We start from the raw sequence: 27,024 nt of genomic DNA, 5'->3' as shown, positions 1-27,024 counted from the left end.
ACTGAATCAGTGTGTGTATTACTGTTCACTTTGATAGCACAATTAATGTTGAAGTCAATTTTGGTGTTAATTTTAGGTCATGATTAGTGTTGACACTGTGTGTCAAACTAATGACATTTTAGCATCATGAAAATGAACATTAGTTAATATCACGTTTTTACTACCTGCTAACGGTTACATTAAGCCAAGATCTCCTGGGAGAGGGTGTGTATAAAATTATATATAGAAAACGTGTGCATGTAGTATATATGTGTAATGGTATTCTGCATTGCTGGTGTTACTCAGGGAGCAAATGACATCTAAGCACTGCATCCTAATCACAGTTCGGAGCACCAGAAATAATGATCACTTCTGATCGGAGGCTGTGAATAATTCATCTGGTTTGATTTTCACGTTCTGTCCAGTGATACTTTTCAAACCAAATGTGTTTCTACAGAAGAATAATGGCCCCACTTCTTATGGAAATACTGTGGCACAAATCATTTCACCAACATAAAAACAGTTAAATAAGACGGTTCTTGTTTTTATTCAACCCCCCCAGCCCCTCCGCGCCCTCTCTCTCTCTCTCCCTCTTCCTGGTGCTGCGTGTGCTGGGGATCGAAGTGTGGCAAGACAAGCACTTCCAAACTGCTGTGGCTGTTTTCAAGATCCTATTTTTAAACCACCACCCCTCGCCATCACCCCATAATTGTTCTGACAGCGCTCTTAGGTGATTAGCTCAGCCTGCCTAATTAACCTGTGAACTTTCCCTTTTTGGCGTGCTGCCGTTAAGTTAAAAACCACATTTTTTTTCTCTAAAATAGAAAGCTCTCCCCTCCTACCCATAAATTTAAACAGCATATGAACCTTTCAAAGAAAAAAAATCCTTGGCTATCCCCTGTTTTTTTTATTATTAGCCAGCTAACACTGATGACCGTATGTGTTGGGGAATCAAAAAGAGACGTGAAATAGTATAGTGGCACGTTTGTGCTTTTTTATAGCATATGTTTGTTTCTGACTTTTTTTCATTACAAAACTATTTTCAAGAGTATATATAGTGACTTGGATAAGAAAATTCATTGTGACCTAGTTATATAACGCTACTCTAATACTCTACAGCCATGGGGCAAAGAGAATTTGAGGTAAGGACGGGCATTACAGATTCAGAACCCCAGGTTGGGAAGCAAATCCAGTGCTTCTGTTCTGAGTTGCTTTGTATTGGTAGGAAGTATTTTGAGTATGGAGGCGTCTGTTCTAACATACAGAAATCATTGAGTTGATCTTGCATCCAGGGAGGCAGCATGGGACTTGACGGTTAGGACTCTTGGTTGGAAGCTGACTCTGACATTGGACCACTGAGAGACTAGGAGCAAGACAATTAATTAATTCCTCTGCGCCTCAGCTTACCCATCTGTAAACTGAGGATAGTAATATCTTATCTTTGCAAAGCACATTATGAGCCATAGTGTGTGTGATCCTGTTTCCCTCTTTCGACTGGCCACAGGGAGGATTAAGGACCTAGTCTTACTGAAAGCTAACAAAGCTGCTCCTGTAGCTTATGTGGTTTTGTGCTTGTGTGTTGGTGCTTAAGATTCCAGGTTTCATCCCTGCTAATGACCTTAGTCTGGTTGTAGCCAGGGCAGCCGTGGTTTGTTACATGAGGGTAGATGTCTGTGCAAAATATTAGTATTTCATGTGTCTTCTCTTGGAAGAAGTTTACAGTCCAATGTGTGTGCCATTTTTAGGAAAAGAAAACAAAAGGGAGTCTGGGCAAATATCTCCCCAGAGTTAAAACTGGGATTTCTGCCTTATTTGGCATGGAGGCTGGCCTCAGAACTTTTTGCAAAGTGCCCACTTCAAGTTTTTAGTTATCATATTAATTAGGAAATAAGGATTTTTTTTTACTGTCTGAAATATAATGGAGGATTGAACTGATCTATGGCCAAACTTGTGTTTTTAAATTAAACTACCTGTGAGAGGGATGCCTTCTTGGGCAGCCCACAGCATCTTCGGGTAATCCTGAAGTCTTTAACTCAGTGCTTACTCATTTTGATGATGATGATGATGTATAGGAAGTGTGCCCATCCTAAGTGCCAGATCCTGAGGTACTTAAATTCAGCCCATGACCACTCTCCCTGTAATGGTGAGGCCAGGAGGACAAAGATGATAAGTTGCAAGGTTTGGGGGTGGAGGTGGTTGCTGCTGAAATTGAAAAGGGAAATGCTATGGCTGCCTGGATTTATTTTCGATCAATAAGCTTGCCCTTTGGGCTCCTAGTAAGTGTCCATGTGATCCTTGTTGTCTTTGCTGAGGCTCAGAGGTCTTTGGGGTGGCCAGCAGCTGCAGCAACTTGTTGTATAGCATTAAGGCTTTCCATTAATTTAGCAACAAGGTTGGTATTTGAGCAAAACATCCAGCTGACCTTTTGGGGTTTATGCTCCTGTCTCTGCAACTGATGCATATCTCTTGCCTCTAAACACTCTGCAGTTTGATGCTGAAACTTACTTGTATATCAGCAAATATTCAGAAACAACAACATAATTACCCACCTCCCATCCCCAGTGCCGTATCAGTTAAAATAAGTGAATGAAATGGAGCCCATAGGAAGGTGCACAGAAAGCTCCAACTTTCTGTTTGCCTGCGATCCCAGCTATTGAAAGGGAGGAGAAGGGAAAGGAGCTGTCAGATAGCTCTGATGGTTTTGGATAGCTACCTGCATTTTCTCCAATGATCCTTTGATTTATTGCTCTGTCGGGCTTTTTTTTTATGAAACTATTACAGTGTATATTATTGCAGATGTTGATTGGATCTTGTCTGTGTATTGTGCCCATTTTGATTTGTATTACACACATATCTATCTGCTACTTCTCTCCCCCCCCATCCCACCCCCCTTCTAGTTCATAATGCTCAGAATCCCAATACTGCAATACTGATTGCAGTGGATGTGCAATTGGCTTGAGGAATGTGTACTCGGCTTACAATCCTTGGGCCAGCCGAGACTGGGTGAAGCATGTGGCTTTCAGGGCTAGGCTGCTATTTACATCTGTTAATGGTGCTCCTTGATGGCCAGCTCCCCAGTGCGATTATACACAGAGGCTAAGAGGCGAGAGAGATGCAGGCTCCAGAAGTTGCTCATCTCCATTAGGCAGGACCAGGAGAGATCATCTGGTGATTTAAAGGAAAAAAAAAAAAAAAAAAAAATACTCAATAAAAACACATTGCTTATACAGGTGAGCTTGCAAAGTCAGGCTGAAGGTGAAAGAGCTGCACCGGTGTCTGTAGAAAGCAAGGGGACCAAGACAAAGAAATGCAGGAGCAGGGGGGAAAACAAAAGTAGAGAGAGTTGTGAAATAAAGGGATTAAAGCAAAGGGCAACGAGAGATGGAAAGGAGCCAATGAGTGTTATAGACCAGGAGTCATTCTGAAATGTGATTGACTGGGTGGCCCTGAAGAGATGGCAGGGACTCCTGTAAACAAACGGCACTGAAACAGAATGCTTCAACTAACCCCGTGTCCTCTGTGACACTGAATAAACTCAGCGAGAAGAGAGAAGAATCTTGCAGGATGTGTCTTGGAGCTATGGTAAATCCCTGAATGGATTATCTAGAATAGATGGTAAAGGGAGAAACAATGCTACTGACTGTCTTGGGTGGGAAGAATGCAGCAACACAGGGAAATGTGTTCCAGTGGCTGTGGTGGCAAGTGGAGGACTGGTTTTGCAGTCCTTACTCCAGCAATACTCTCAGTGAAGAATGCAGATTGGGAACCTTTATTGAGATCGCGTGTCCACAGTGCTGTTCTTTGTGGGTCCTCCCATACAATGCATGATTTCCATCTGTGAGTATTGGAATATTTATATTGAAACTTGCTCCCCCCCTTTGTGTGACCACAGATTGGCATGGTGGCTTGGAAAATTACCCTCAAGAGCCCCGAGTGCCCAGATGGCCGTGATATCATAGTCATTGGCAATGACATTACATACCGAATAGGATCCTTTGGGCCCCAAGAGGACCTGCTGTTCCTGAGGGCATCTGAACTTGCTCGCACGGAAGGTATCCCACGAATTTATGTGGCTGCTAACAGTGGAGCAAGGATTGGTTTGGCTGAGGAGATTCGTCACATGTTTCATGTTGCCTGGGAAGACCCCGATGACCCTTATAAAGTAAGTAGGCGCTCGATCTCGGAGGCAGTAGCAGAACTATGGGATGTTCCACAGGCTAGTCTTATATTTACAGTAGCCAGTCCCTCTTCACAGAGGCGAGCTAAAGCTCTGCCAGACATTTAGGCCCAAAGTCAGCCTTGGCACTGGCTCACTAATTAGCAGAGTTACACCAAGGATGAATTCAGGCCCGATTTTCAGAGGTTCTGGGCATCCTTGACCTCAGCTGAAGTTGCAGGTGCTGAAAACCCCCTATTATTACCCCTTCTGGGTAAATATATCTCTTGGAAAGGTTTCTTTTTTTGGGTGGGGCCACAGGAGGGATTAATTGATGAGAATGAGTAAAACTAATTATTTGTCCCCACAGGGTTATAAATACTTGTACCTAACTCCTCAAGATTATAAGAAAGTCAGTGCCCTGAACTCAGTTCATTGTGAGCATGTGGAGGACGAAGGAGAATCCAGGTAAACTGTTGGGTCTAATTCTGGTTCATTTTGGATATATATGAGGGATACCTGTCACTTCTTTGTCTGTTTTCTCTTCTCTAGGCACCAGGGCATCCTGTAGCGCCCAGTCTCACAACACATTTTGCCCCATTATTACATATGGATTGTAGAACTAGAACAGGATAAAATGTTGTATCTTGAAATGCCTTATCAAATGTAGTAGACCAAATATTTTTTGTATTACATTAGTGCTTAGAAGCCCCTATCATGGAGCAGGGCCCCAATGTGCTAGGCACTGTATAAACACAAAGCACTAAGATGGTCCTGCCCCCAAAGAGTTTACAGTCTGAGTAAGGGAAGTGCCTTCTCAGTTGGAAACACTTAGTAGTGACAAGAGAACCCACTCAAGTGAATTTTTAATCCATTTTCATTCTATGGCATGGGATGCAGCTGCAGAATTGTCATTTCCTACATACACGTCTATTCTCGGCAGCAGGCAGCACCTGCCCCCAGCGAGGTCACTCTTTTGTGTAGCTCAGTCAGCATTTCTTCCCTATGGTGCTGCTTTGGCTGTCCGTGTGTAGGCCTGTTCCTTGGTGTTCCGCAAGGCAGTGGGTTGAGCTGGTATATAAATCCTGGCCAGTTTCTGCACACTATTGTTTGCAGCCTTAATGATATTTAGTCATTTTCCACATTCTTAGCAGTGAATTGGTTTAGCAAATCCATTGGATCTTGTGTCTCAAAGTCTGTATGTCTCCCCCTCAGGTATAAGATAACTGATATTATTGGGAAGGAAGAAGGACTTGGAGTGGAGAACCTCCGCGGATCTGGGATGATTGCCGGAGAATCATCATTAGCCTATGAGGATATTATCACCATCAACCTGGTAATCCCCAACTGCTTTCTCTTCTTGCAACTTCATCTCCTATTTCAGCTGAAAATTTGACAGTGGAGTTTGGAACGTACATCTAGGGTCAGACCAACAGCTGATGTAAATTGGCATATTCCCGTGTATTTAGTGGAGCTATACCAATTAACAGCAGTGGAGGATCTGGCTGCTAAAATGTTTTCTTTTTGAAACCGTGAGGTGCATTTTAGAGTACGTTTTTAAATGCATTTGAAAAGCAAAGCAGCTCTAGTTTGACTTAGTGGTCTGTTCAATTAACAAGCTATTGCTTTATTTTATTTTGTTTTATAAAACACATTAATCATTCATTTTTAAATGAAAGCTTAGGTTCTGGAGCACAGTTCTGCAGTAAGAGGTAGATTCTGTGGCCACAGATTACACAGGGGCCTGAAGTAAATGCACCAGACTGCTTGGGTCGATGCATTTTTGGAGGTACAATAGGATATGATGCAAATTTGATTTGTATTTTTAGGTAACGTGTCGGGCAATTGGAATTGGGGCCTATCTTGTCCGGTTGGGACAGAGGACTATCCAAGTAGAGAACTCCCATATCATCCTGACTGGAGCTGGAGCCCTCAACAAAGTAAGTTCCATGCATCAGAATTCAATTTTGATCATGCTCTTTGGTGTTGACTGTGTGAAATGAATGCGTGTTTCTGTGGGACAAGCCTTTTCTTGCACAACCCACGCCCTCTACGATTGGCATGGTTTGGCCCATTTCTTGTCTGCAGAAAAGCCACAGACTGTATGGATCAGGGAGACTGAATTCCCTTCTCAATCCTTTGGACAGTGCCTCCGGTCCAGAGCTGAGCGATGGGGCAGTATGCAGGATGCTTGCACTACTTCTGCCTGTACTGCCCCTGTTTTGTGGCTAGAGGAGTTCAATCTCCAGGACTGTCACTTTTGCACCTAAATTCACTTAAAGAAAGTAAAATCGACTGTGATTTACAGGAATGATGCTGTATTTGCGCTGAGAGAATGTGTCCTCCCCAGACCATAGTCTAATCTAATGTTGCCATTGTCTGCCTGAATCCAGTCCATGTTTTCCCCAGACAGCATTCTGCTCCATGGCGGTTCCTGTTTGGTGTGTGCTCTAGCGCAGGTTTTCTCTCTCCCTGACTTGCTTGTGAGTCTGTTCTTGGCTGCTGTCCGGGTGCGCACAGTGGACAGAATGTTGAAAAAGAACAGCTGTGTGTGTCGTCCCCCCGTCCCTGTCCCCGTCCCTCCCCCCCCAGTAGGGCTGAGGAAGTGTAATAGTTGGAAGTTTGCAAACCTCTCCTGTGTTTGTGGGTTTTTTTTTTTCTGTTCATAGAATTAGTCCATTTGCGCAATTTTTTGTTTAATTGAAACCCATAGTGATTTTTTACAAGGATGACCCAGTGGATAAAAAAAATCAGACATAATGTACCAGTGACTATGATGGTCAAAGAGATACTGACCCATTTTGAAAGGCTTGGTATTCATCACATGCTGGGCTGTGCTAGCCAGCCTCGCTTACTGGGTAGCTCAAATTCTTGAGAGTTTGGAAAGGAAGTTGGGATGGGCAGCTGGGTCAGTAGGGCCTTTTCAGAAGGTAGAATGTTTCCAGGGTTCTCTTAGTTTGGAGGAGCGACATTTTGGAAGGTGTGGGTCCCAGTCACCCTTAATCCCCTTCCCCAGGGTGTTGTGTAAATATGGATGGAGTGCTTTAGCATGTTCACGTGGGAGGGACTGCGTTAATAATGATTATTATTAAAGGGATGGGACAGTTGGGCATCTCAGTTATTTTAGTGTCTTTTTTTAAAACTTTAAGCTCCAAGGAAACGTGTTCACTTCCACTGCACGAAATGGCTCATGTTTCTTCCCAAGAGATGATTGTCCTTCCCTGCTGTCCCAGCTCCATTAATATTATGAGCCCTGGCCACTCTGCCATTGTTCCTCCCGTCAAGGGCTTTGTTTACATGGATGTGAGGATTGTGCAGGCCTGAGTGTGTGTCTCCATTGTGCAGCTTTGTGCCTGGATGCTTGAGCACAAGCTGCGTTTCAGTGTTTCAAGGCGTGTCTGGCAAATAATGGCCACTACAAGGAAAATAGTCTCTCATTGGATAATTGCACTGAATAAAGAGGGCTCTGCGGAGAATTAAGCTGTGTTCCTGTCACCTCTGGGACACTCCAGCTTGAGCAAGCCCTTTCACAGGCACACCAGTGGAGGAGCGAGGGGTGCTTTTAAGATCCTTTTTAAAAAGATGAGCAAATTTGGTGCTCACTGAAGTGTCATATGTTGCCTGGTTCTAGCATTCGGTGCAGGCAGGTGCTGTGCAAGCTTCCCCAGGTGACACTGCTAATGCACTTAGAACAGAACAGATGATGAGGGCTATCTAGGTTCTTATACTGCACCCATCACCGTGTTAGCTGAACACTTGGTAGTTCAGTGTCTCCCTTTGTTCCTCCACTCCAGTGGGTCCCGCCAGCTCTGGCAATAGGAAAGTTGTACCTGAAACTAAACCATGTATCTGAAAACTCCTGACTTTTGGGAGGCTTGGAATCAAGACTCACACCTGAATTTGGAGTAGTGTGACTCCCTGATAACTATGATCCTGATTCTCCTATCTCTGCTGTTCCAGTCATGCACCTCTTGAACAGGGACAGCTGTGTGTGTGAGCTACGTGGGACACGGATAAATGTCCGCTGGGGCTTAAACTGAGATGACCAAACCCATTCCACTTGAGATTTTAAACAGGGTTTGAACTAAGAGTCAAAAGCTAATTCTCTTAGATCACTGTACCACCAGAGCAGTGGCTGTTTCAGATTTATGCTCAGTATCCCACTTCTTATGTGCAGAGGAGAGAAACAGTTTGCCCTTGAATTCCAGAGGGAGAATTCATTTGAATTTTCCTTTGGCTGGTAGGCCGTGCGCCCATTAGCCAAAGACTGATTAAACAGGATCTTCCCTTGTAGCAGTGGAGAAACTACTCCGTGGCATGACGTATCCTGTTTGTTTCGATCTTTGCTTATATAAAACTCTAGAAGGATCTTTGTATCAGTTTTAGTTTTGGCTTTTGGTGATAAGCAAGTGAGACTTACTGATGCTACTTATGTGGGATGGCTGGATTGAGGAGTGCCCTCTGGAGCAAAAACAAAGCATTTCCTTATCAGAGTTACAATAAAAGATTTACGTCATCCCTTGCTCCAGTCGGGAGAGCTAGTGATTACGGAATTTAGGTGCTCACATACATTGGTTACTGACACCAACGTAAGAACCTAGTTAGATTAAAAAGACACTGCTTCTTTGCATTACAGCTGGGAGTGAAAATTTTCCAACATAGTCAAATGCAAGTAATTCTTCGTCTTTTTGCTGTCAACTATCAGCCACATATTCCTGGAGATTTGGGATGGAATTTACAGTACTAACTTACATGCTAGTGTTTTTGTAGGTGATAACAGTTACTTACGTGCACTTTCATATGTACACACACACACACAGAGTTTTCAAAATGTCGTCTTCCTCTTCTGGCTTTAAATGTTCACTTTGCTTCTTGGGTAATAAGCTGCATATGGAGATTCCCACAGACATGAAAGTGTCTTGGCTTCCAGAGAAGCAGCATTTTTGTCTGGAAGGTTGTTTCATTTGATTCTTGCTACAAAACACTGGGATCTTTTTCATTTAAAAAAAAAATCATGAAAAATAAAACATACTACCTCATCTGTTGCTGATCTTGTTCGTTTTAATTAGGTAAAGTCAGCCCCAAGGGTTGTAGAGGGAAAGGTCTAGCTGCCAAAAGCAGGCTGCAGCCTGTAACTTAGACAATGGGCTGAAATGCATTATCATTTTTAGCTGAAGGGAATGATCAGTTCTGGAGGTTATCTAATCATGTGCTGGCTGCTTTGCTATGTCCGTGTCAGTGCTCTTTAAGTATGGAGTCAAATCACCATAAGACACCAGATTTTGTGCAGATTCATTAAGGATGCTATCAACCTCTTCGCCTACCAGATGTGAAAAAGGAAACTGTACCACAGCTTCTCTTTATCCTTCCCCTCCCGCATCATGATGAATCTGCCTTCATTTACAGCCCAGACTCATACGATGGTATAAATTGGGAAGGATGCTATGTGTGGGGGTTCCAGGACCATGTCTTTTCTGTACCCCCTTTTGTCTTCCCCATTGAGCATAAGCAGGCAGTGGGGAGGTGGAAATGACATTTTATTCCGTGTGTGTGCGCGTGTGTGTTGAGCGCATTGAACCCCCTGAAAATTGAAATAATGATAATGCGCATCTCCTGACTGCATCAAAGTATCAGCACATCAAAAGCCAGGAGGCATGAAATGCAAATGATAAAGTGAAAGCAGATGGATTGTGCATGATCGCCTGATGCCCAATGAATTTTAAAAGGTGCCAGTTCACATGGGGAGAAGGGCTGAAATAAACACGTTATCCCTGCAATTTTTTTTTGTTCTTGCCGCTCACTCCTGACAATATTTTTTCACACTTCAGCGAGCACCCACTCCATCTCTCTCTCTCTTTCTTTCTCTCTCCCTTTCTCTCTCTCTCTCTCTCTCTTTCTCTGTCTACCTCGCACACGTCTCGGGTCATGTCGCTGCAGCTCCGGTGGAAATAATAAGATATAAACCACGAGGTTGTTATTTGCATAGAAATAGCATGGAGCCCCAGGCAGCATGGGAGAAGGACACAGAGATCATTTGTCTAAAATTTTAATGAAAACTTTTGCTGAGGCAGATTTCTTTTTTTTTTTTTTTTTAAACTTTTCCTTCCTCCCTCCCTCCCCTTCCTTCCCCCTCCCCCCACCTTCCTTTCCTCATCACTGGCCTAACATGGTGCAATTTCAAATGAGATAGATGACAGGCTGCCTGTTGTCCTGGTGGAATGCAGTAACATGTAAATTACAATTTGTTTCCCTTTTAATAGAAGTAAGGCTGAAGAGCCTTGCACTCCTAATTTAATGCATTGCATACATGGCTCGAGTCTTTATAACTGCACTCCATTTCAGTGCACACCTGATGTTCCCAATTCTTAGCTGACCTGTTTATAATTAGTTTGCATCTCTGTGGTTTTTTTCTTCTTCTAATGGGATTCTTGGCGTTTTGACTGTTTTGTTAATGTAAACAGTGATGTACAGTGAGGTCTTAGCTATGGACTTGAGTTTGAGGGGGGCCGGTGTTTAATGGAGGCTAGGCTGGGGCTTGAGAATTGGGCCGAGACTTTCAAAAGTGACTAGTGATTTGAAATGCCTCAGTTAGTGGGGTGCTTGCCTTGGGACAGCTTAAGGGATGCTGATTTTCACTGGGAGGGTGCTCATTGTTTTCTGAAACCTTTGGTTCCTAGATGCTGTGGTAATGGGGACATTACCATTTAAGATAGAGTAGGATTAGGAGTGAAGAGTCAATTGGGCAGGAATGTGAACAGGTGTACTGAATTATGCAACATCCAGAGTGGGAACATTTAGCAATTGCCATAATGCATCACACCAATGATCCATCTAGTCCAGGATCCCATCTCCCACCAGGGTCAGTACCCCATAGTAGAGAACTGTGGAATAATCTGCCTAGAGAGGAAGTTTCTTCCTGACTCCCATCACTTAGAGGTTGGCTTGTGCCCTGAAGCCTGAGAGATTTATATCCATTTCATAGATAAGAATAAAAAGATTAGAACTTTGGGGTATGTATGTCTATATATAAACATTTAATCTATTTTTTTTTAAAACCCATTGACTTTTTTGCTGAAAGCTAGACCTATGTGAACTGTAGCTCTTCAGCTTGGGAGGAAGGGGAGGTGTTCATCTCAACTTTACTTGCTTCTGATCCATGTGACATCTGCTCCACAGCTCACACCAGCCGGGAATCTGGCCCTTAAATTCTATTTCTGGCTCTGCTGCTGATTCACTGTGTGACCCCAGGGAAATCGGAATGTTTGCATTGGTCACAAAACCAGAGGGTCTTTTGAAAGCAAACGTTTTAAAACAACTCAGGGTTCTCCTAGAATATTTGCAAGGGCTGACTGTTTAGTGGGCAGATGATACCTTGACATGGGATGTCCTGCGCTTGACGTGATTAGTGCCTGGTAAAGTGCTGAGTGCTCACAGCTACCACAAAGTGAATCATTACTCTGTGGCTGGTTAGGTTGTTGTAGTCACCACTTGATGTGTTGTCTTTTTTTTAAACTGTCTTTGGTCCAGGCTTCCTAGATTGTTTCCTTCCATCATTGGCATTTCTCCTACTTCAAAGAAAGGAGGATGGAATGACAGTGCTCTGCTCTATATATCCTTACAAATAACTTAAGTTCTAGGATTCCCCTTGTTACAACAATGCCTAAAACGCTCCTCCGTGCCCTCAAAGGTGCACCTCTTCCTTTTGAAGTTCTTTGCTTATCTGTTTCCCTTATTGTATTTGCTTTATACCAGACCTATCCCGGTCAGCTAGGGCAGTAGATGATCCTAACAGGGAAGCAAAGAAACCACAAGTCCTTTTTCCAAAGAAAAATACTCCTTTTACTTTGAGGCATGTTGATACTTTTTCCTCCTAAGGAAAGGTTCCTGAGCCTTGCAAACAAGAGCGGAGGGAGAACTTAGCACAGTCTTCCCTGGAACTCATAATAAATGCTGAAATTGACTAATAGTCAGCATTGCAAAAGCATTGCACTGCACATTTCAGCCCAATTTCAAAAGCCCCAGAATTGAAATAACTGAAGGATGGGAGAATTGCTGGTCTCAACTATAGTGCATTGGCCGAGCAGTGTGGGGGAGTCTTGACAATGTCTGCTTGAGCTGGGCATAAGCCATTCCCTGAGTTCACTCCATTAAAATAAATAATCAACATGAATTGCTGAAACTGAAGTAAGTTCTGATCACATACCAAAGATAAGGGAGAGGAGAAAAAAATGGCCTCTTATTCTGCAATTTTATTACATGCTTTCAATGAAGTTTAGGTTAGTCCCTAAGTTATGGTACAGTTATTGAGAAAAATAAAAAAAGCACCCAAATTTTGTGTCTAGCAAGAGCAGGATTCAGGTATATGGAGATTCATTGGGTACTAGGTTAATAAAATGGCCTTTCATCTCTGGACATCCTAACATAAATCTCTCTGATGTTACGTACAGGTCCATGAGCAGCCCACTTGGCTGCTTTATTTATTTATTTATTTTTGCACCATGGAATGCGTGCAGCTATGTTGAGTCACCTGCATGCCAAAGGAGTTCCCAGTGGGTAGAGCAATGACCAAGAAATTTGCATCAGCTCTAGGCAGTATTGTATGGCTAACTACCTTGAGATGCTCATTATACTTATCAGGCTAGTGAATTTGTATGGCAGCATCTCCTAATGTACATTAACAGACCTGCTTGCTGGTATATCATAGGCCTTATGTTACTAACAATGGTAGAGATTCTCTTTTAGAATCTCTAATAGTTCTGCAGGAGAATCTGAATTCTGTCCCCATCAAATTCCAAATGCTCTAGTGGGCTAACGATCCGATACGTTATCTTTTCATTTCTGTGAAATAGAGTGTGTGCACAAATAGTTTTGTTTTGTTTATTTTAACAAGTGCTAATCTCGTTGGTTTGGTCTGTCATGAAGATCCAAAATTTAACTTGGCTTGTATTATTTTAAAAGAAAGACGTTAACTACTAGGCAGGTGTAGGAGCTTATACCTGGCCAATATAACCTGCTGTCAGCAGGTGTCAGTACATAGGTGTGAGGAGAACGGATGGACAGTCAGAAACAAAGCAAATGCAAAATGTTTAAAACAATACTGAAAATCAGGACTGAGGGTCAGAAGATCTGGGCTTTAGATCCATATCTGCCACTGACTTGCTGTGACCTTGGATATGTCATTTAACCTTTCTGCAAAATGGGGACAATAAGAGTTACCCAATTTGCAGGAGGGGTTGAAAGCTTAATTCATTAATATTTATTTGTAAAGTACATTTTACTCCTCAGATGGACAGTGCTACACATATGAGATCATTATTTAGAGTTACATGGAGAGGAGCACCTGCCAGCCCTGCTGCATTTACAGTCCAGCCAACATTTTGCATATTCCTCCAGCTTTATGAGGCTTTACTTGGCTGTGAAAATTCACTCCAAGACTGAACTGTGACTACAAGGACTTGGCCTGGGAATGATCTTATTTTAAGTATCTGTTCAAAATGCTGCATTTTACAGCTTGAAAAGTCCAGTAATCTCCCCCAACAAATTAAAAACAAGCAGGTTCTGAGCATGCCGATTTGTTTGGGTTTTTCTTCAACTCCAATTAAGGAGGCTATGGGGGTATGGGAGAGAGATTAATGGAAACTTTACAGTTTGGTAATTCACAATTTGCATTTTGAATATCTTAGAAATAAACTTAAAAAGAAAGAAGAATGCCACTGCATGTCCAATGACCTTTCTTGAATGCAGCTTTTATTAACACAGACACCGTGCACAGGCATGGCAAAGCCATTAACATGATAGGCATCATATTGTGTCAAGATAGGGTAGTATTTGTGTCAATCATGTGCCTAAGAATGAGTCCCTAGGGACTTGTTGATACAACAGGACATAATAGCTCTGAGGATTGGTTTGACAATCTGCATTTAAAAAAAAAATCCCTAACAATCTCTTTGCATACATCCATAAAAGAATATCCCTGCATTTTAGACTCCTCTCTGAATTGTCCTAACTTTGGTGGGTTGACGTCAGAGCAGTGTTGTGAGTTCCATGTAGTTCTGTAGTTCTCTTACTTACCCTCCAATTTCACAATGTGGAAAAAAAAAATAAAAACCTCTTTGGATACATTGTTGTCAGTTTAGGGGAGAGCGGGGTTTGGGTTGGTGGGTTTCTGCTTTAAAATATGGACTGTGCAAAGCTCTCTCTTCTTGAGAAACGGGGCAGGGATGTCTTGGTGCTTGCTCAAGTTGACTCCAGTCTTGGGATTAGATCAGAGCCATCATGTGAGTTAGAACAGCAAGTGCCATCCCTGTCATTCAAAGAAGCATTATAATTATTAATGCATGATATGAATCTTTCTGTAGTGGCACAGCAAGACTATTAGGCGGATACGTATGGGCGCAGTGTGTTTGAGAATGCTAATCAAAGCGGGCCTAAGAAATGTCAAACGGAAATTGACGCTCCACCAGCATTAAACATGAATCAGTACCTCTTGTGAATCTCACCAAGGTTACCCTGTTCTTGGCTCAGGGTGGTGGGGGAAGGAGGAGGGGCTGCTGGCTCTGTGTCTTGGATGGATGCATTAGAGGATGCTGTGGGAGCAACGGAGTGATTTGCTGACGGAGGGCATTTTGGTCACTCAACCATCTTGGAACAGGTGCAGAATCTCAGTGTGCTACTGAACTGCACTGCACCTCTCCACCGTAGACAGTCATTACTCTCAGCCCCGGCAAAGTCAATTTGTGTTGGGAGCCCGAATCTGAGTACAGCTCAGGCAAGGGAGCCAATATCAATTACCCAGTGTTGGTAATAGGGGGAAGAGAGTGTCTTGTTCTTTTTAAATCACCCCCTTGAGGGGCACTGGAAGCTTTTCCTTTTTCGGTAGGTTGGGTGCATGTTGTGTTGGCCCACTAGGTGTATGTTGCAGTTGGCCCCCTTGGTAACACAAAGGTTCTCAGTTCTCTGCAGAGAAATGAACATAAGCAGGGCAGATGCTTGGACTTCAGGCAAATGCAAGTATTTTCAAAAAAATAAACACCTCTCTCCATTTATTCAGTTTATTTTTAATTGCCTTGTTTTAAGTGGTTATATTTGTATATTGTTCCCATTAGAGACGATTTACATTCCAGACCTCCCATTACCAGTCCCTTTATGTTTGCTGAGGGAAGAAAGTTTAATAGATTTCTGTTGACTTTTTAATTTTCCTTTGCACAAATATCTATCACTTTTAATATGGAGCTCTGTTAGTACATCTGTATGTGTATAAAGCTGGGCAGATACCTGCATGTATATGTGGATGTTTATTCCTCTGAATAGGGACTGCTACCTCTAGCATACTGGCCCACATTCTCCCTACCTGAATTTCTCTCTGTAGTTTCCAGTGAACATATTGTGTAGTGTTGCTGTGCTTTTTTAACCAGTTCCCACATTTCACCCCAGTGATGACTGCATTACAGGGGTTGGTGGCCTTCAGGGAACATCTTCACCACAGAGTTGTGTGATTGGCACCCAGGTGTGCTGAGTCTGGGTGTGCATAGCCACACTGCAAAGCCATACCTGTATCACTGTCTCCTCACTGATGCTGTACATGTGTGTTGCTAGATGGGGGCATAGCTGATGGTTCTTTGTACTGCAGTAAGCTCAGTCACTCTGAGTGAGTTGTGAGAGAACTTCTCTGTCCTTCTGGGCACACGGCTATTGGTACTAGCCTGCCTCCTTCCTGCAAAGTAGATGGGTTACCAGCACAAGTGGAAGTGATGTCTACACCTGACTCGGGACAGCTGACTCAGGCTCACGGGGCTTGGGCTGTAAAATTGCAGTGTAGATGTTTAGGCTTGGGCTGGAGCCTGGGCTCTGAGCCCCTGCGTGGGGAGAGGGGTCTCAGAGTCCTGGCTCCATCCCAAGCCTGAACGTCTACACTGCTATTTCTAGCCCTGCAGCCTAAGTCAGCTGACCTGGGCTCTGAAATTCGCTGCCCCAGGTATTTTTCTCACCATGTAGACACACCCCTAGTGTGGAAAGCACTACCAGACGCTGATCGGAGGGGTTTGTGCGTGAACGAGGAGACTAGGAACAGCTCCTGAGAAAGAGCCTGAGGGTAGGTCTACATCGCAAAAAACAAAACAAAAAGCCTCCACCCAACCAACCTGCGGCTGCGAGTCTCAGCTCCCAGGTCAACAGACTTGAGCTCGCACGATGGGCTAAAAATAGCAGTGTAGACTTTCTTGCTCAGCTGGAGCCTGGGCTTCTGGTGCTCTGCACAGAGGGTATAATAGACAAGATGGCACAACTGCCTCTCCACTTCCTTCTTACTGCCACACTGGAACCCTCCACTGATCCCGTCTCCTCTTCCTGTAATGTAGACATTCATATGTATTAGTCTTAGGTTTTTTATGCTCATTAGTGTTTTGATCATTTCCAAAGGAATTTAGGATATGCCCAGGATACCAGGTTTCAAAAACTGCAGTCTCCTGCCCCTGGTCTTGTCTAGTCAGCGACAACCATCAGAACTGCCTCCCCTGCCTGAGAGGAATTCATATCTCCGCTAAGTGCAGTATCTGCTGGTCTTTTCCCAGACGAACACAACAAGCACAAGAACTTTGGCTTCAAAAACATCTTATATCGTGTGCAGTGAAGTCCTAGTCAGATGCAGGCTGAGGAGACCCCCTCCCCTGTATGTCAGCCAGGAGTGTGCCTCCTAGTACTGCCTTGGATTCCAGAGTGAAAAGGAGAGAAAGGAAAGACGCTTCATCTGAGAGTAAGGGATACTCTCACAAACATAAAACCAGATCCACTCCTAGACGTTCGAAGAGGAGAAATCCCTCCCTGACCTGTCCAAGGTTTGTCTTCATGCCTGAGCCTCGGGGACTTAGCGGTATCAAGTAAAATAAAACCCTTGAACCTGAAGGACTGGGAACCACCGGTGCCCTCGAAACCCACCAGGGTAGAGACTCATTCGTTGATGATACTGCCATGATCCTGTAACAAACTGCTATTTACCTCTACTCCGCTGGTATGAAATGACAAGAGACGTTCTCCGAAGGGGCCGGTGACTTTTACCACTCTGTGGGTTTGGGAGGATGAAGATATTCACTAATCTTCCTCATTATTGGGATCAATCCTCACCAGGATGAAGATAATCACTAATCTTCCTCATTATTGGGATCAATCCTCACCAGAGAGACTCTAGCACCAGTGGGAATTGAGGACTCTCTGAACAGAGTCTACCTCCTAACCCATCCACTAACCACAGTTTCCCGTCAATGGGATTGATGGAGCCGGATCTGACCTTTTCATTGCTGGGACAGTCAGACGTAGTGGTAGAACCAGATTCTCTTCACCTTGAGCCCTGAAGGGATCAGGAATCTCCTGGAACCAGGCTCAGGCACACAAACAAGGACTGCTTCCTCAGGACTGGTGGCACCAAATGCCTTGGGCACTGCTGCAACATACTTTTGTTCCCTCATCTGGCCTTATTGGGGCCCATGGGATCCCTGTGCATGATACCTGGAATCCATGTGATCCAACAGGGAGTCAGATCACCTGTCTTCTACAAGAGGTCAACCAGAACCTCTCCCCAAGCTTGAGGAAGATGAGCTGCTACTGCCAGCAGCCCCAGGGATATCCTCATCACCCAATGAGGTGGTTGCTCCAGCCTCACCACCTCCCCCAGGTGATCATAGACCATTTCAAGAGGTGTTACGGAGAATGGCGCAAGCGCTCCTAATCTCCTTAGGAGGAGGTCCACTACTCTCGACCTAAGCTCCTGGCTATACTACAGCCTCCAGAATCCAGTTGGGTTGCACAGTCTGTAAATTAAGCTATACCAGACCTGGCAAGGTGTATACAGCACACGGCCGTTCCCTGTGCCCCTACCCCCAAGAGGGCAGAAAAGCAATACTTTGCCATGACTAAGGGAGTGGAGTTCTCGCTCACCCATCCTGCCTCAAACTCCTGGATGGTTCAGGCAGCCATGGAAAGATCCAGACATCATCATCCAAAGGCCAACCCCTGCAGATAAGGAGGCCAGGCACCTAGATCTTATGGAGAGGAAGTCTACCAGCCCTCCTCATGACTTGAAGAGGTGTCCCTGTTTGATATTTGCAGGGCAGCTACATGGCGTTCCATCCTCACATTCACCTAACTACCCTGCAAATATCAAATGGGCACCTTGGAGAGATGCTGCTGTCCCAAAGGATGCATCAGCAGGAGAGTCTTGGACCCAGACATCCTTTGGGACAGCTGTTCTACCAGCAGCTATATCACTGGCATCCTCCCATCTCCCTCCTCTCTGAGTACTGCTGGTCAGTCACCCACAGTGAGACACACATAGGGACCAGCACTCAAAGAAGAAAGGGAAGTTACTTACCTGATTGTAATGAGTTCTTAGAGATGTGCGCTCCCTGTCTGTATCCCACTGCCTGCCCTCCTACCCCGTTGCTTCGGATCATGACAAGATTCATGGTAGAGAAGAAACTGGAGAGGTGGTCGGTCCGCCCCATCCCTTATGCCTTTTGGTGTGAGCACAAGGAGAGCATGGGCACAGGCACACTGCTTGCAAGAACTTTTTGGTCTCGGGCACATGGAGTCCATACGTACCCTCGGTGGAATGCAGAGAGGGATCGCACATCTCAAAAAACTTCAGTTACAGTAAGGTACTTAACTTCCCTTTGCTGCTGTTATGTGGTCTGTGTGTTGCCTCCTCCCCACTTGTCCTCGAGCATCCAAGTGTATTTGCTCTTTTCCCATGCCCTTGCCCTCTGCCCCCCAAATCCAACTCCACCATCGCCAATGCTGGCGCCTGGATTTGCAGTCAGCAGCCATCTCCTATAACCATCAGGCTGTCAGCTTTGCAGCCCCCCCTCCACCTCCCACCTCCCCCATCACTCACCAGAGGAAAAAGAGAGCTGGAGCCAGAGCTTGAAATATATCATGCAATAGTGTATCATGAATTTCTTGTGAATCACAGTAGAGAAACAGGTTTATTTATTTCAGAGACTTTAAATCAATATAAAGTAGGTCTCTTCGTTCTGAAGCTGGGATGGAGTGTGAAAAAATGAGCCCATTGTACTCTTAAAACTTTGGGGAAAGGAGATGACAGCTATATAATTCCATTTACCAGGCACTAGGGGCTTTAATGTGAAGGTGACAGGGAGCTCTTTGTGCATTTAGAGCACCATATCTTCTAAATAAAAGATCTGTAGACTTGATAGTGGAGCATAGCTCTGACTTTAATAATCTCCAGACATTAGACCGAGCCAATATGTTCCCAAGTCAGAAGGGTCCCCCACCGAACGCTCGTAAATTAAAAGTGCAGGCAGTGCACACATTCATAGATTAGAAATGCAAGAGCTGCAATCGGTTTCCAACAGGAAGCGCAGAAGGAGAGGAGGGAGGTGTTCATGCCACCATGTGAATAGGATAAAAACTCAAGAAACAGTGTTTAGAAGCACAGCTCTCAGCTCTTCATCGTTTCAAGGGACGTGCTTCCTGTTGGCATCCTAATCTAGGTCTGTTCTCTTGTACCCACATGCCATTTATCCCATCATCTGATAAGTTTGTGTGCAGAGCAGAAGTGCTGAGTGATAAAAATGAAAGCTGTAAGATGTGCTGAGGCTCAGCCACAAATAATGGTACACCTCTACCCGGATGTAATGCTGTCCTTGGGAGCCAAAAAAATCTTACCGCGTTATATGGAACTTGCTTTGATCCACCGGAGCCCGCAGCCCCGCCCCCCCGGAGCGCTGCTTTACCGCGTTGTATCCGAATTTGTGTTACATAGGGTCGCGTTATATCGGGGTAGAGGTGTACTTTGGCTTTAAGTCAGTGAAATGTGAATTTTTGTGAGACCCTTATTTTGATAATTTCTCTTGTGTTTATTAATGCTGCCAGCTATCGTGTGTGTCTTTTTCCAGTTCTAATTTCTGACACACACTATATAAGCTGTGGGATATAAATTACCATTATTATTATTTGTATAAAATGCAGTGTTCAATTCTTATATATGCGTGCGCACACACACACTATAGTGTGAACATAAGAGCAGGTTCGAGCACAATATTTAAGGTTGCCATAACCGTTTCCATTCTAGCCCTGTGTTCTCAGTTCCTCAGATCTTTCATCTTTGCTCACACACACAGGCCACTAAGTTTTCAGCAAAACTAGTTTTGTAGTTAACTGCCTCAGTGAGTAACAGCTCAGTTGTTGGAAAGGTGTCTAAGGAAGGCTGCTGGCTGTTAAGATTTAGAGTGCATGGGTGCTGGAAAAATTAACATACCGATCTTCGAGAACATGACATTTATATTAACGTTGAAGGGGAATTTTCCAAGAAGTAAAGGGCAGTTAGCTTCCCAATTCCCCTTTGTGCTTTTGAAAATCTCCCCCAAAGTCAATATAGGTACTAATTTCATTGTCATAATGGTCCATTAAATAAGTAGAAAAGACTGAAATAGATACTACATATGTATCTAAGGTTGTAGTATAAAATACTACATTATCTGAGAAATAGTATTTGTTCATGTAATTAAAGGCTGTATTGTAATGCATGCAACATTAGATTTGGCATTTCCTTTTGAGTACTTAATTGTGCAACCGTAATGTTCTGTTAAAGTACAGTTTTTTTGTATAGAGCTATTCAATATATTACTACTTAGCTGTGCGAAAGGTCTGTCTTAAATTAGTGAAAATATGGGGCTCTAGGTGGCTTAAAGAGATAGCACTGGGATGTGGAGTCTTTTACGTCTAGTTTGCGTTTCTGAATTTGGCCCAGATCTGCAGTGACCAGAAGTCATTTCCATCTCAAGGCCTGTATGAATGAGTTGGTCTCAGTCCAGTTTCTAGATTATTTGTCATGGATGTGCTATGAGAAGCATTGTGATGGTATTGATGGGATGGCTATTCGTGTAAACAAAATCAGACTTGTTTACTAATACCCCTCCTAGATCAAGGGAGCAGCTGTCTGCTGCTGCTCAGAAATGCCAGATCTGAGCTGCTGTATCAGAAAGCTGTAATTATATATAAAATGCAAAGACATTGAGATAGAAAGCAGGGGATCAAGTGCAGCCTGGCCCCTGCCTAGAAACATCAGAAAGGGAAGGTGCTTCTGTTACTGGCAGCTATGGGCCATCTCTGCATTAGTCACTCGCTCCCCATAGCTTCTTTTCCCCCTTATTGCAGTGTGTGAGAAGGGGGCAGGGGAGGGATTGAGGAGGGGGACACAGCCTTCTGATTTTTGTAGCACTTTCACTTTCTTTTAGTGTCGGGATCCAGTAAATTTTAATTTTAAGCAGACAATCTGGTTTCAGAAGTTTGGTGTCTAATGCTTCCTTGTTAATGACTATTCTGCTCTGATTATCTGCGCTATCAAATTAAGCATAAAAAGAGATGTTAGAAGTACTAGTATGCAATTATATCTGTATAATATGCATGTGCTTTTTAAAAATCAGAGCCACCATCATTTGCCACGCCTCCTTATTTCTCCATGCTTTCCCTGCGTCCAATGGCTGCTGGGCTTGGGAGCTAGGTTTTCTACTCCTCCCTTAAGTGCTTGGAAACCTCTCCTCCTCGGAAGTAGCCTCTGTGCAAAGTTAACTCTTCCTTGACCATGGTCAGATCCATAGAACTTCTGCTCACCATAAGGCTGATGATGCTGGCTGGTGCTGCCCTGACTTTCTCTTGAGTAAGATGCTCCAGTCACCACCACTTCCCTCCTAGGGTATTTTAAAGCCACCTGCTTGGCTTGTCACAGAACCTCTGTTGTTGGTGGTTGCTTTTTTGAATGGGTATGTTACGGTTTTGGATACACAGCTTGTTCCTAAGCGGCCTTTCGCACACGGGCCTTGTGTAGCGTTGTCTATCTAAATTATCTATCAGCTTTTCTAAAGTGCATTAGTGTCTTTGCTGCCCGTGTGTCCCATTGAAGAACACCCCTAATTGCACAGGCATTGCTATTGTACTTCTCTAGCCATTCCATTCTGCTTCACCCTTGCACATTTTCTTGCAGAAACATTTATACAGTAATATACACTGCCCCATTTAAAATTGTTAATTGGAGATTGAATTACTTGTCAGCCTTTAAAAATGTAGTCCTCTCAGGTCAGAGATGAGGTAGTTAGCAGGGCTAAATGGATGAGCTATTGCATTAATTTTTTTCTCAAGCCAAATGATCATTGTCTATAAGCTGGCTAGCCCCTCCGTGCCTTTTAACCTCTGGCACCTTAGCTGAAATCCAGTCTGAAGCCATATATGTGAGATGAGTTGGCAGATTCTCTGCTCATTTGTAAGTAGATAGGAGAACACACACAAAAGAAGTGGGGGACGATGGAGTCCAGCGGTTGGATGCCTAAGTGCCAGCTTGCATGCTGGGACACACACCCACACGCACACCCTGTAGTGCCGGGAACGTGGTAGGGTAGTTTGCTTTGTGCTTGAATGGTGGTTAAACCAGAATTTAATTTTCTTTTCAAGATTGCGTATACTCAAATTACTCATCCCTCCCATGGCACTCAGTCCATAGGTTTGTGCATGCCCATGTATGTACATACATGTAGTATGGCACACAAATTAGGTGAGCTACCACTCATCAGTGTTACTTTGTATTCCACGATGACAAATACACTGATAAGTAAATATGGCCCTCACTCAGTATTACACAGTGATTTCAATGGCACAGAGCCTCCCAGTGCTCTGCCACTTCACTCAAATGTCTGGAGCACTCGGGAAAAGGAACTGCATATTTATCTTGATCTCCAAAAAGGGATTTAAGGGCAAGAGCAGGCAGTTTATTAGACTGTTTTCATTGCCTGTCAGCAGTAGTAAACCTGAGCTGTCTACAGTGTCTCTAGATAAGCAGTGGCCCATTTTGCATGTACGTACGTTTGCATTCATTTGAAGATAGGGAGTTTAAATTCTTTTTATTTTTATTTTTCTCTGTGGAAGGTGTTAGCTGGACTTGTGTCTCACATCTGGAGGCCAGTCTTTTCCTGTCCCTGAACCTGTACCTTCACTCCTGTCTTCTCAATTTGTGAGGGTAAAATGCCGGTCATAGCACAAGATTTTTCTTGTGTGTGTATGGGGAAGATAAAGGGAAGTGGGAGCGAGGAACTCCAGAGTTCAAATCCCATTTCTTACATTGACTGCCAAGCTGTTGGGCAAGTTTCTTAACCCCGCTGTCTTGGTTTCCCTGTGTGTAAAATTTGGATAATATCCTTCTCACATAGGTTTAACGAGGATTAATTAAAGAATTTAACTTGTTTGTAAAGAATTCTGATGTCTGTGCCTCCATACTCCAGAGGCAAGTGAGCTTGCACCGGGCGAATGGGCGCAGATCTTAGAGGTTTCCAGACCCCAGCTATGGTCAATTGTTGCCATGAAGAATAAGATCTGAGTACTTTAGCTTAGTTTTATGATCTACAAAAACTTTGGTAGTTATGCATGCTATCTAGATGGATTGAAATCCCAGCTCTTGGCCAAATCCTGAGAGGTGCCGAGTGCTGGCAGCTCCCATGGAAGTTACCAGGAGCTGCAGTGTTGCTGAGGGTACCAGCCCCTCTGAAATTGACCGCCAATACTTAACTCTGATTCTAGTCATGCACATACACTCAACAAACCACAGGATAATAGAATCATTTCAACAACTTTTTATTGTAAAGGGGACTTTAAAATAATTAAGCCCCCTACTAATTTCCCTGAAATCTTTCTGAACGAGATAGGTTACATTCCCTATGGGAAGTTTAGAACTTCAAGTCATTTGCATTCATGAAGATGAACCAGATCTGAACCTCACTTCCTCAGTGACAATGCTGCCCTAATGACTTAAGTTTGCTTCTGTCTCTGGGTTTTTCCCACAGCCCCATTTTCCCCCAAAACTAGCTGTTTGGGGCTGGGGGTGGAGGGATTGGTTTGAATTTGTTTTAGATCTAAATGAAACAGGTAGGTAATGCCCTCTGCCTGTTAGAAAGACTCAAGCCATAAAAATAACAAACGGCATGTATTTGCTAGAATGTCAAAGTTATGAGTTTATTTTGTAATGATGTGCTCCTGCCTTCATGAGGTAAACTGGCTGTGGCAGAGGTGTTATTAGTAATATGGACTCAGTGGAGCAGAAAGCCGAGTGACCGAGAGATCAGTGTATCAGTCAGTGAGAGGGCAAATGGAAAGAGACAGCAGGAGAATGAGAAAAGAGCTGCAGTGCCTGGTCTGAGATTAGAGATGGAGTCTCGTAAGAGAATTGGAAGTCCAGCAGTCACAGTCTTATTCTTCCTGCCCCCTCCAAGGAGGAACCGGGTCTTTGTCTGTGCTCACGTTCTGTACTGGGTTTTGTGCAGGGCTGTGGTTTTTCCCCCTTAAAGGCCTAAACGTGTCAGTTCCACTTCTGTGTTTTACACAAGGGAAGCTTGGGTGTCGTGAACTGAACTCTGGAGACCTGGTTTCTAGTCCCAGCTCTGCCACTCTCTGGCTGTGTAACTGAAGGCAAGTCATGTAACAGATGGGGGAAACTGAGGTAGGGGAAATAAAAGGTGACGGGAGAGTGAATGTTTATATAGCACTCAGGGGTCTAGAGATGGTCCAGGTATTTATTACTGCTGCTGTTCAAAGAGCTTCCCCAGCAGTGACTGTTGGCATGGTAGGACTGGAATGCACACACGGGCATGAGACAGGCTGAATAGTGGCTCTTTGTTGCCCTTTCTGTTCCCCTTCTGAAAGGTGCTCGGACGGGAGGTGTACACCTCAAACAACCAGCTGGGTGGGGTCCAGATCATGCACAACAATGGTGTGACGCACAGCACTGTGAGTGATGATTTTGAAGGCATCTACACCATTCTGCAGTGGCTGTCCTATATGCCCAAGGTAAGTCTCGGTGGTGCAGCAATGCACAGTGCGTTGCCTACACTGGCTAATGGCATTCACTTAACTCAGTTCTGCTGAGGCCACTGGAGAACTGCCAATTCCCTGTGCACATCACCCCTCTGGCAAACTGTCCATAGTCATCTGTGCAGCAGGGTTTTTACATGTACAGTTGATTGTCTTTTATAGAAATTTTGCTAAAAATTTCCCCTCCCCAGCAAAGTTACTGTAGGTGTGAGTTGCTCTGCAGCCAGGCGAACGCACAGATCACCTGTCTTCTGGAAACAGTGGGTGGGATGAGTCAGGTGGCTTTGGTCACCTTTATAAAATTAAATCACGAGCCCGGCAGATGCTGGCAGCACCTGAAGCTCAAGAGCAAACCAAGTGCAAATAAGCCAAACCAAGTCTCACGCAAGTGTCAAAGTGAATGTACCATCTTCTTCAGACCTTTGCAAAGTCATCGGGATGCTGCAGTCATTGGGATTGTCTGGAAAGGGGGCGCTCACATGCAGCAAGAACTGGGATGACATCAGCCAGTTCATTTGCATTTCTAATGTTTGGTGCAGGGCCATGAATACCGTAGGACAATTTATCCCATTTGTTTGTTTTGCTATTTGTTTTAGAGTGTATCCAGTCCGGTGCCTACCCTCACCATCAAGGATCCTATAGACAGAGTCATTGAGTTTGTTCCCACCAAGACTCCCTATGATCCCCGCTGGATGTTGGCTGGACGTCCTAGTCCAAGTATGTACATCTGTCACACAGGTTGTGTGAGAGTTCAGCTGGTTTCAAGATCTCTACTGGCATTCAAATGACATTCCGAGCTCCAAAATATGTACTTCAGTCATGTAACTTTGTCATTTATCAGTACTGAATATTGTTACTGATAGTATGCTAATGATCCTGTATTGAATGGCCGCTGCCTACTAGCTTCAGAGTGGTGTGGTTATAATTAGAAAAGTGGGGATACTGTATTAGCAACTGACTCGGATTTAAGTGGGCTGAAGCCACTGCAAGGATGACTATGTCTGTGATGAATCTTTTATGTATTGGAAACTGTTACTCACTCGGATAATTCTTACTCACGCAAGTAACTCCATAGACTTCAGTGGGAGTATTTGTGAGAGTAAGGACTAGTTGCATAAAGGTTTGTAGATTCAGGCTTTTTGTGTGTCAGATGTAGATAGAAGAAACCCAGGTGAGAAGATGATGTAAAAAACAGGAGGTTGAATTTTGGCAAACCCCAGCATTACTAAATAAAACTATTTTAATAAGTGGCCTATTGAAACCAAACTAAGCATAAAATTATCAAAAGCACCTACATGATTTACAGCTTGCCTGCACAAACATTTACTTCTCAGCAAGCTGGGGTGTGACTCTGTCAACTGTCCACATGCACCCTGCTGACACCCATTAACAGTTCGTTAACTTGCTTTGGTTAGTCCTATTTCAAAGAGGACCAGATCAAAGCGAATTCTTCTATCCATCTAGCTGCATATACTGGGGAGAGGTGTGGGGGTTGGGGGTAGGGGGGGTGATGTTGACATAACTATGTCACTCCTTTCAGAGGAACAGCCGTGTTAGTCTGTATTCGCAAAAAGAAAAGGAGTACTTGTGGCACCTTAGAGACTAACCAATTTATTTGAGCATGAGCTTTCGTGAGCTACAGCTCACTTCATCAGATGTTTACCGTGGAAACTGCAGCAGACTTTATATACACACAGAAATCATGAAACAATACCTCCTCCCACCCCACTGTCCTGCTGGTAATAGCTTATCTAAAGTGATCAACAGGTGGGCCATTTCCAGCACAAATCCAGGTTTTCTCACCCTCCACCCCCCCACACAAATTTACTGAAATTTTTCACAGCCTGCTAGGTTGACCTAAATTTTAGGTGTAGACTAGGCCTTAGTTTTTTCTGAGAATGGGACTTCAGGCCTGGTCTACACTAAAAAGTTAGGTCAGCCCAGGAAAAATCCACACCCCTGATGTAGTTAAACTGGCCTAATCCACGGTGTAGACAGTGCTAGGTTAATGGAAGAATTCTTCC

At 44.0% G+C, this 27,024-nt stretch overlaps 1 protein-coding gene across 12 annotated transcripts in view; it reads left to right on the top strand.

The window, feature by feature from the left end:
- ACACA (acetyl-CoA carboxylase alpha) overlaps window positions 1–27,024 on the top strand; it is a 182,487-nt gene that overhangs the window by 104,934 nt on the left and 50,529 nt on the right. For all 12 annotated transcript variants that reach the window (XM_073316082.1, XM_073316080.1, XM_073316076.1 and 9 more), the window contains 6 exons: window positions 3,872–4,141; window positions 4,506–4,603; window positions 5,351–5,471; window positions 5,965–6,075; window positions 24,833–24,976; window positions 25,597–25,717. In XM_073316082.1, the coding sequence (XP_073172183.1) occupies window positions 3,872–4,141; window positions 4,506–4,603; window positions 5,351–5,471; window positions 5,965–6,075; window positions 24,833–24,976; window positions 25,597–25,717 (865 nt within the window). The remainder of the gene's footprint in view (window positions 1–3,871; window positions 4,142–4,505; window positions 4,604–5,350; window positions 5,472–5,964; window positions 6,076–24,832; window positions 24,977–25,596; window positions 25,718–27,024) is intronic.

Source organism: Lepidochelys kempii, chromosome 17 (genome assembly GCF_965140265.1).
Source record: "Lepidochelys kempii isolate rLepKem1 chromosome 17, rLepKem1.hap2, whole genome shotgun sequence".
NCBI lineage: Eukaryota > Metazoa > Chordata > Testudines > Cheloniidae > Lepidochelys > Lepidochelys kempii.
The sequence above is the reverse complement of the archived record's forward strand: the minus strand, read 5'-3'. Positions and strand labels throughout refer to the sequence as shown.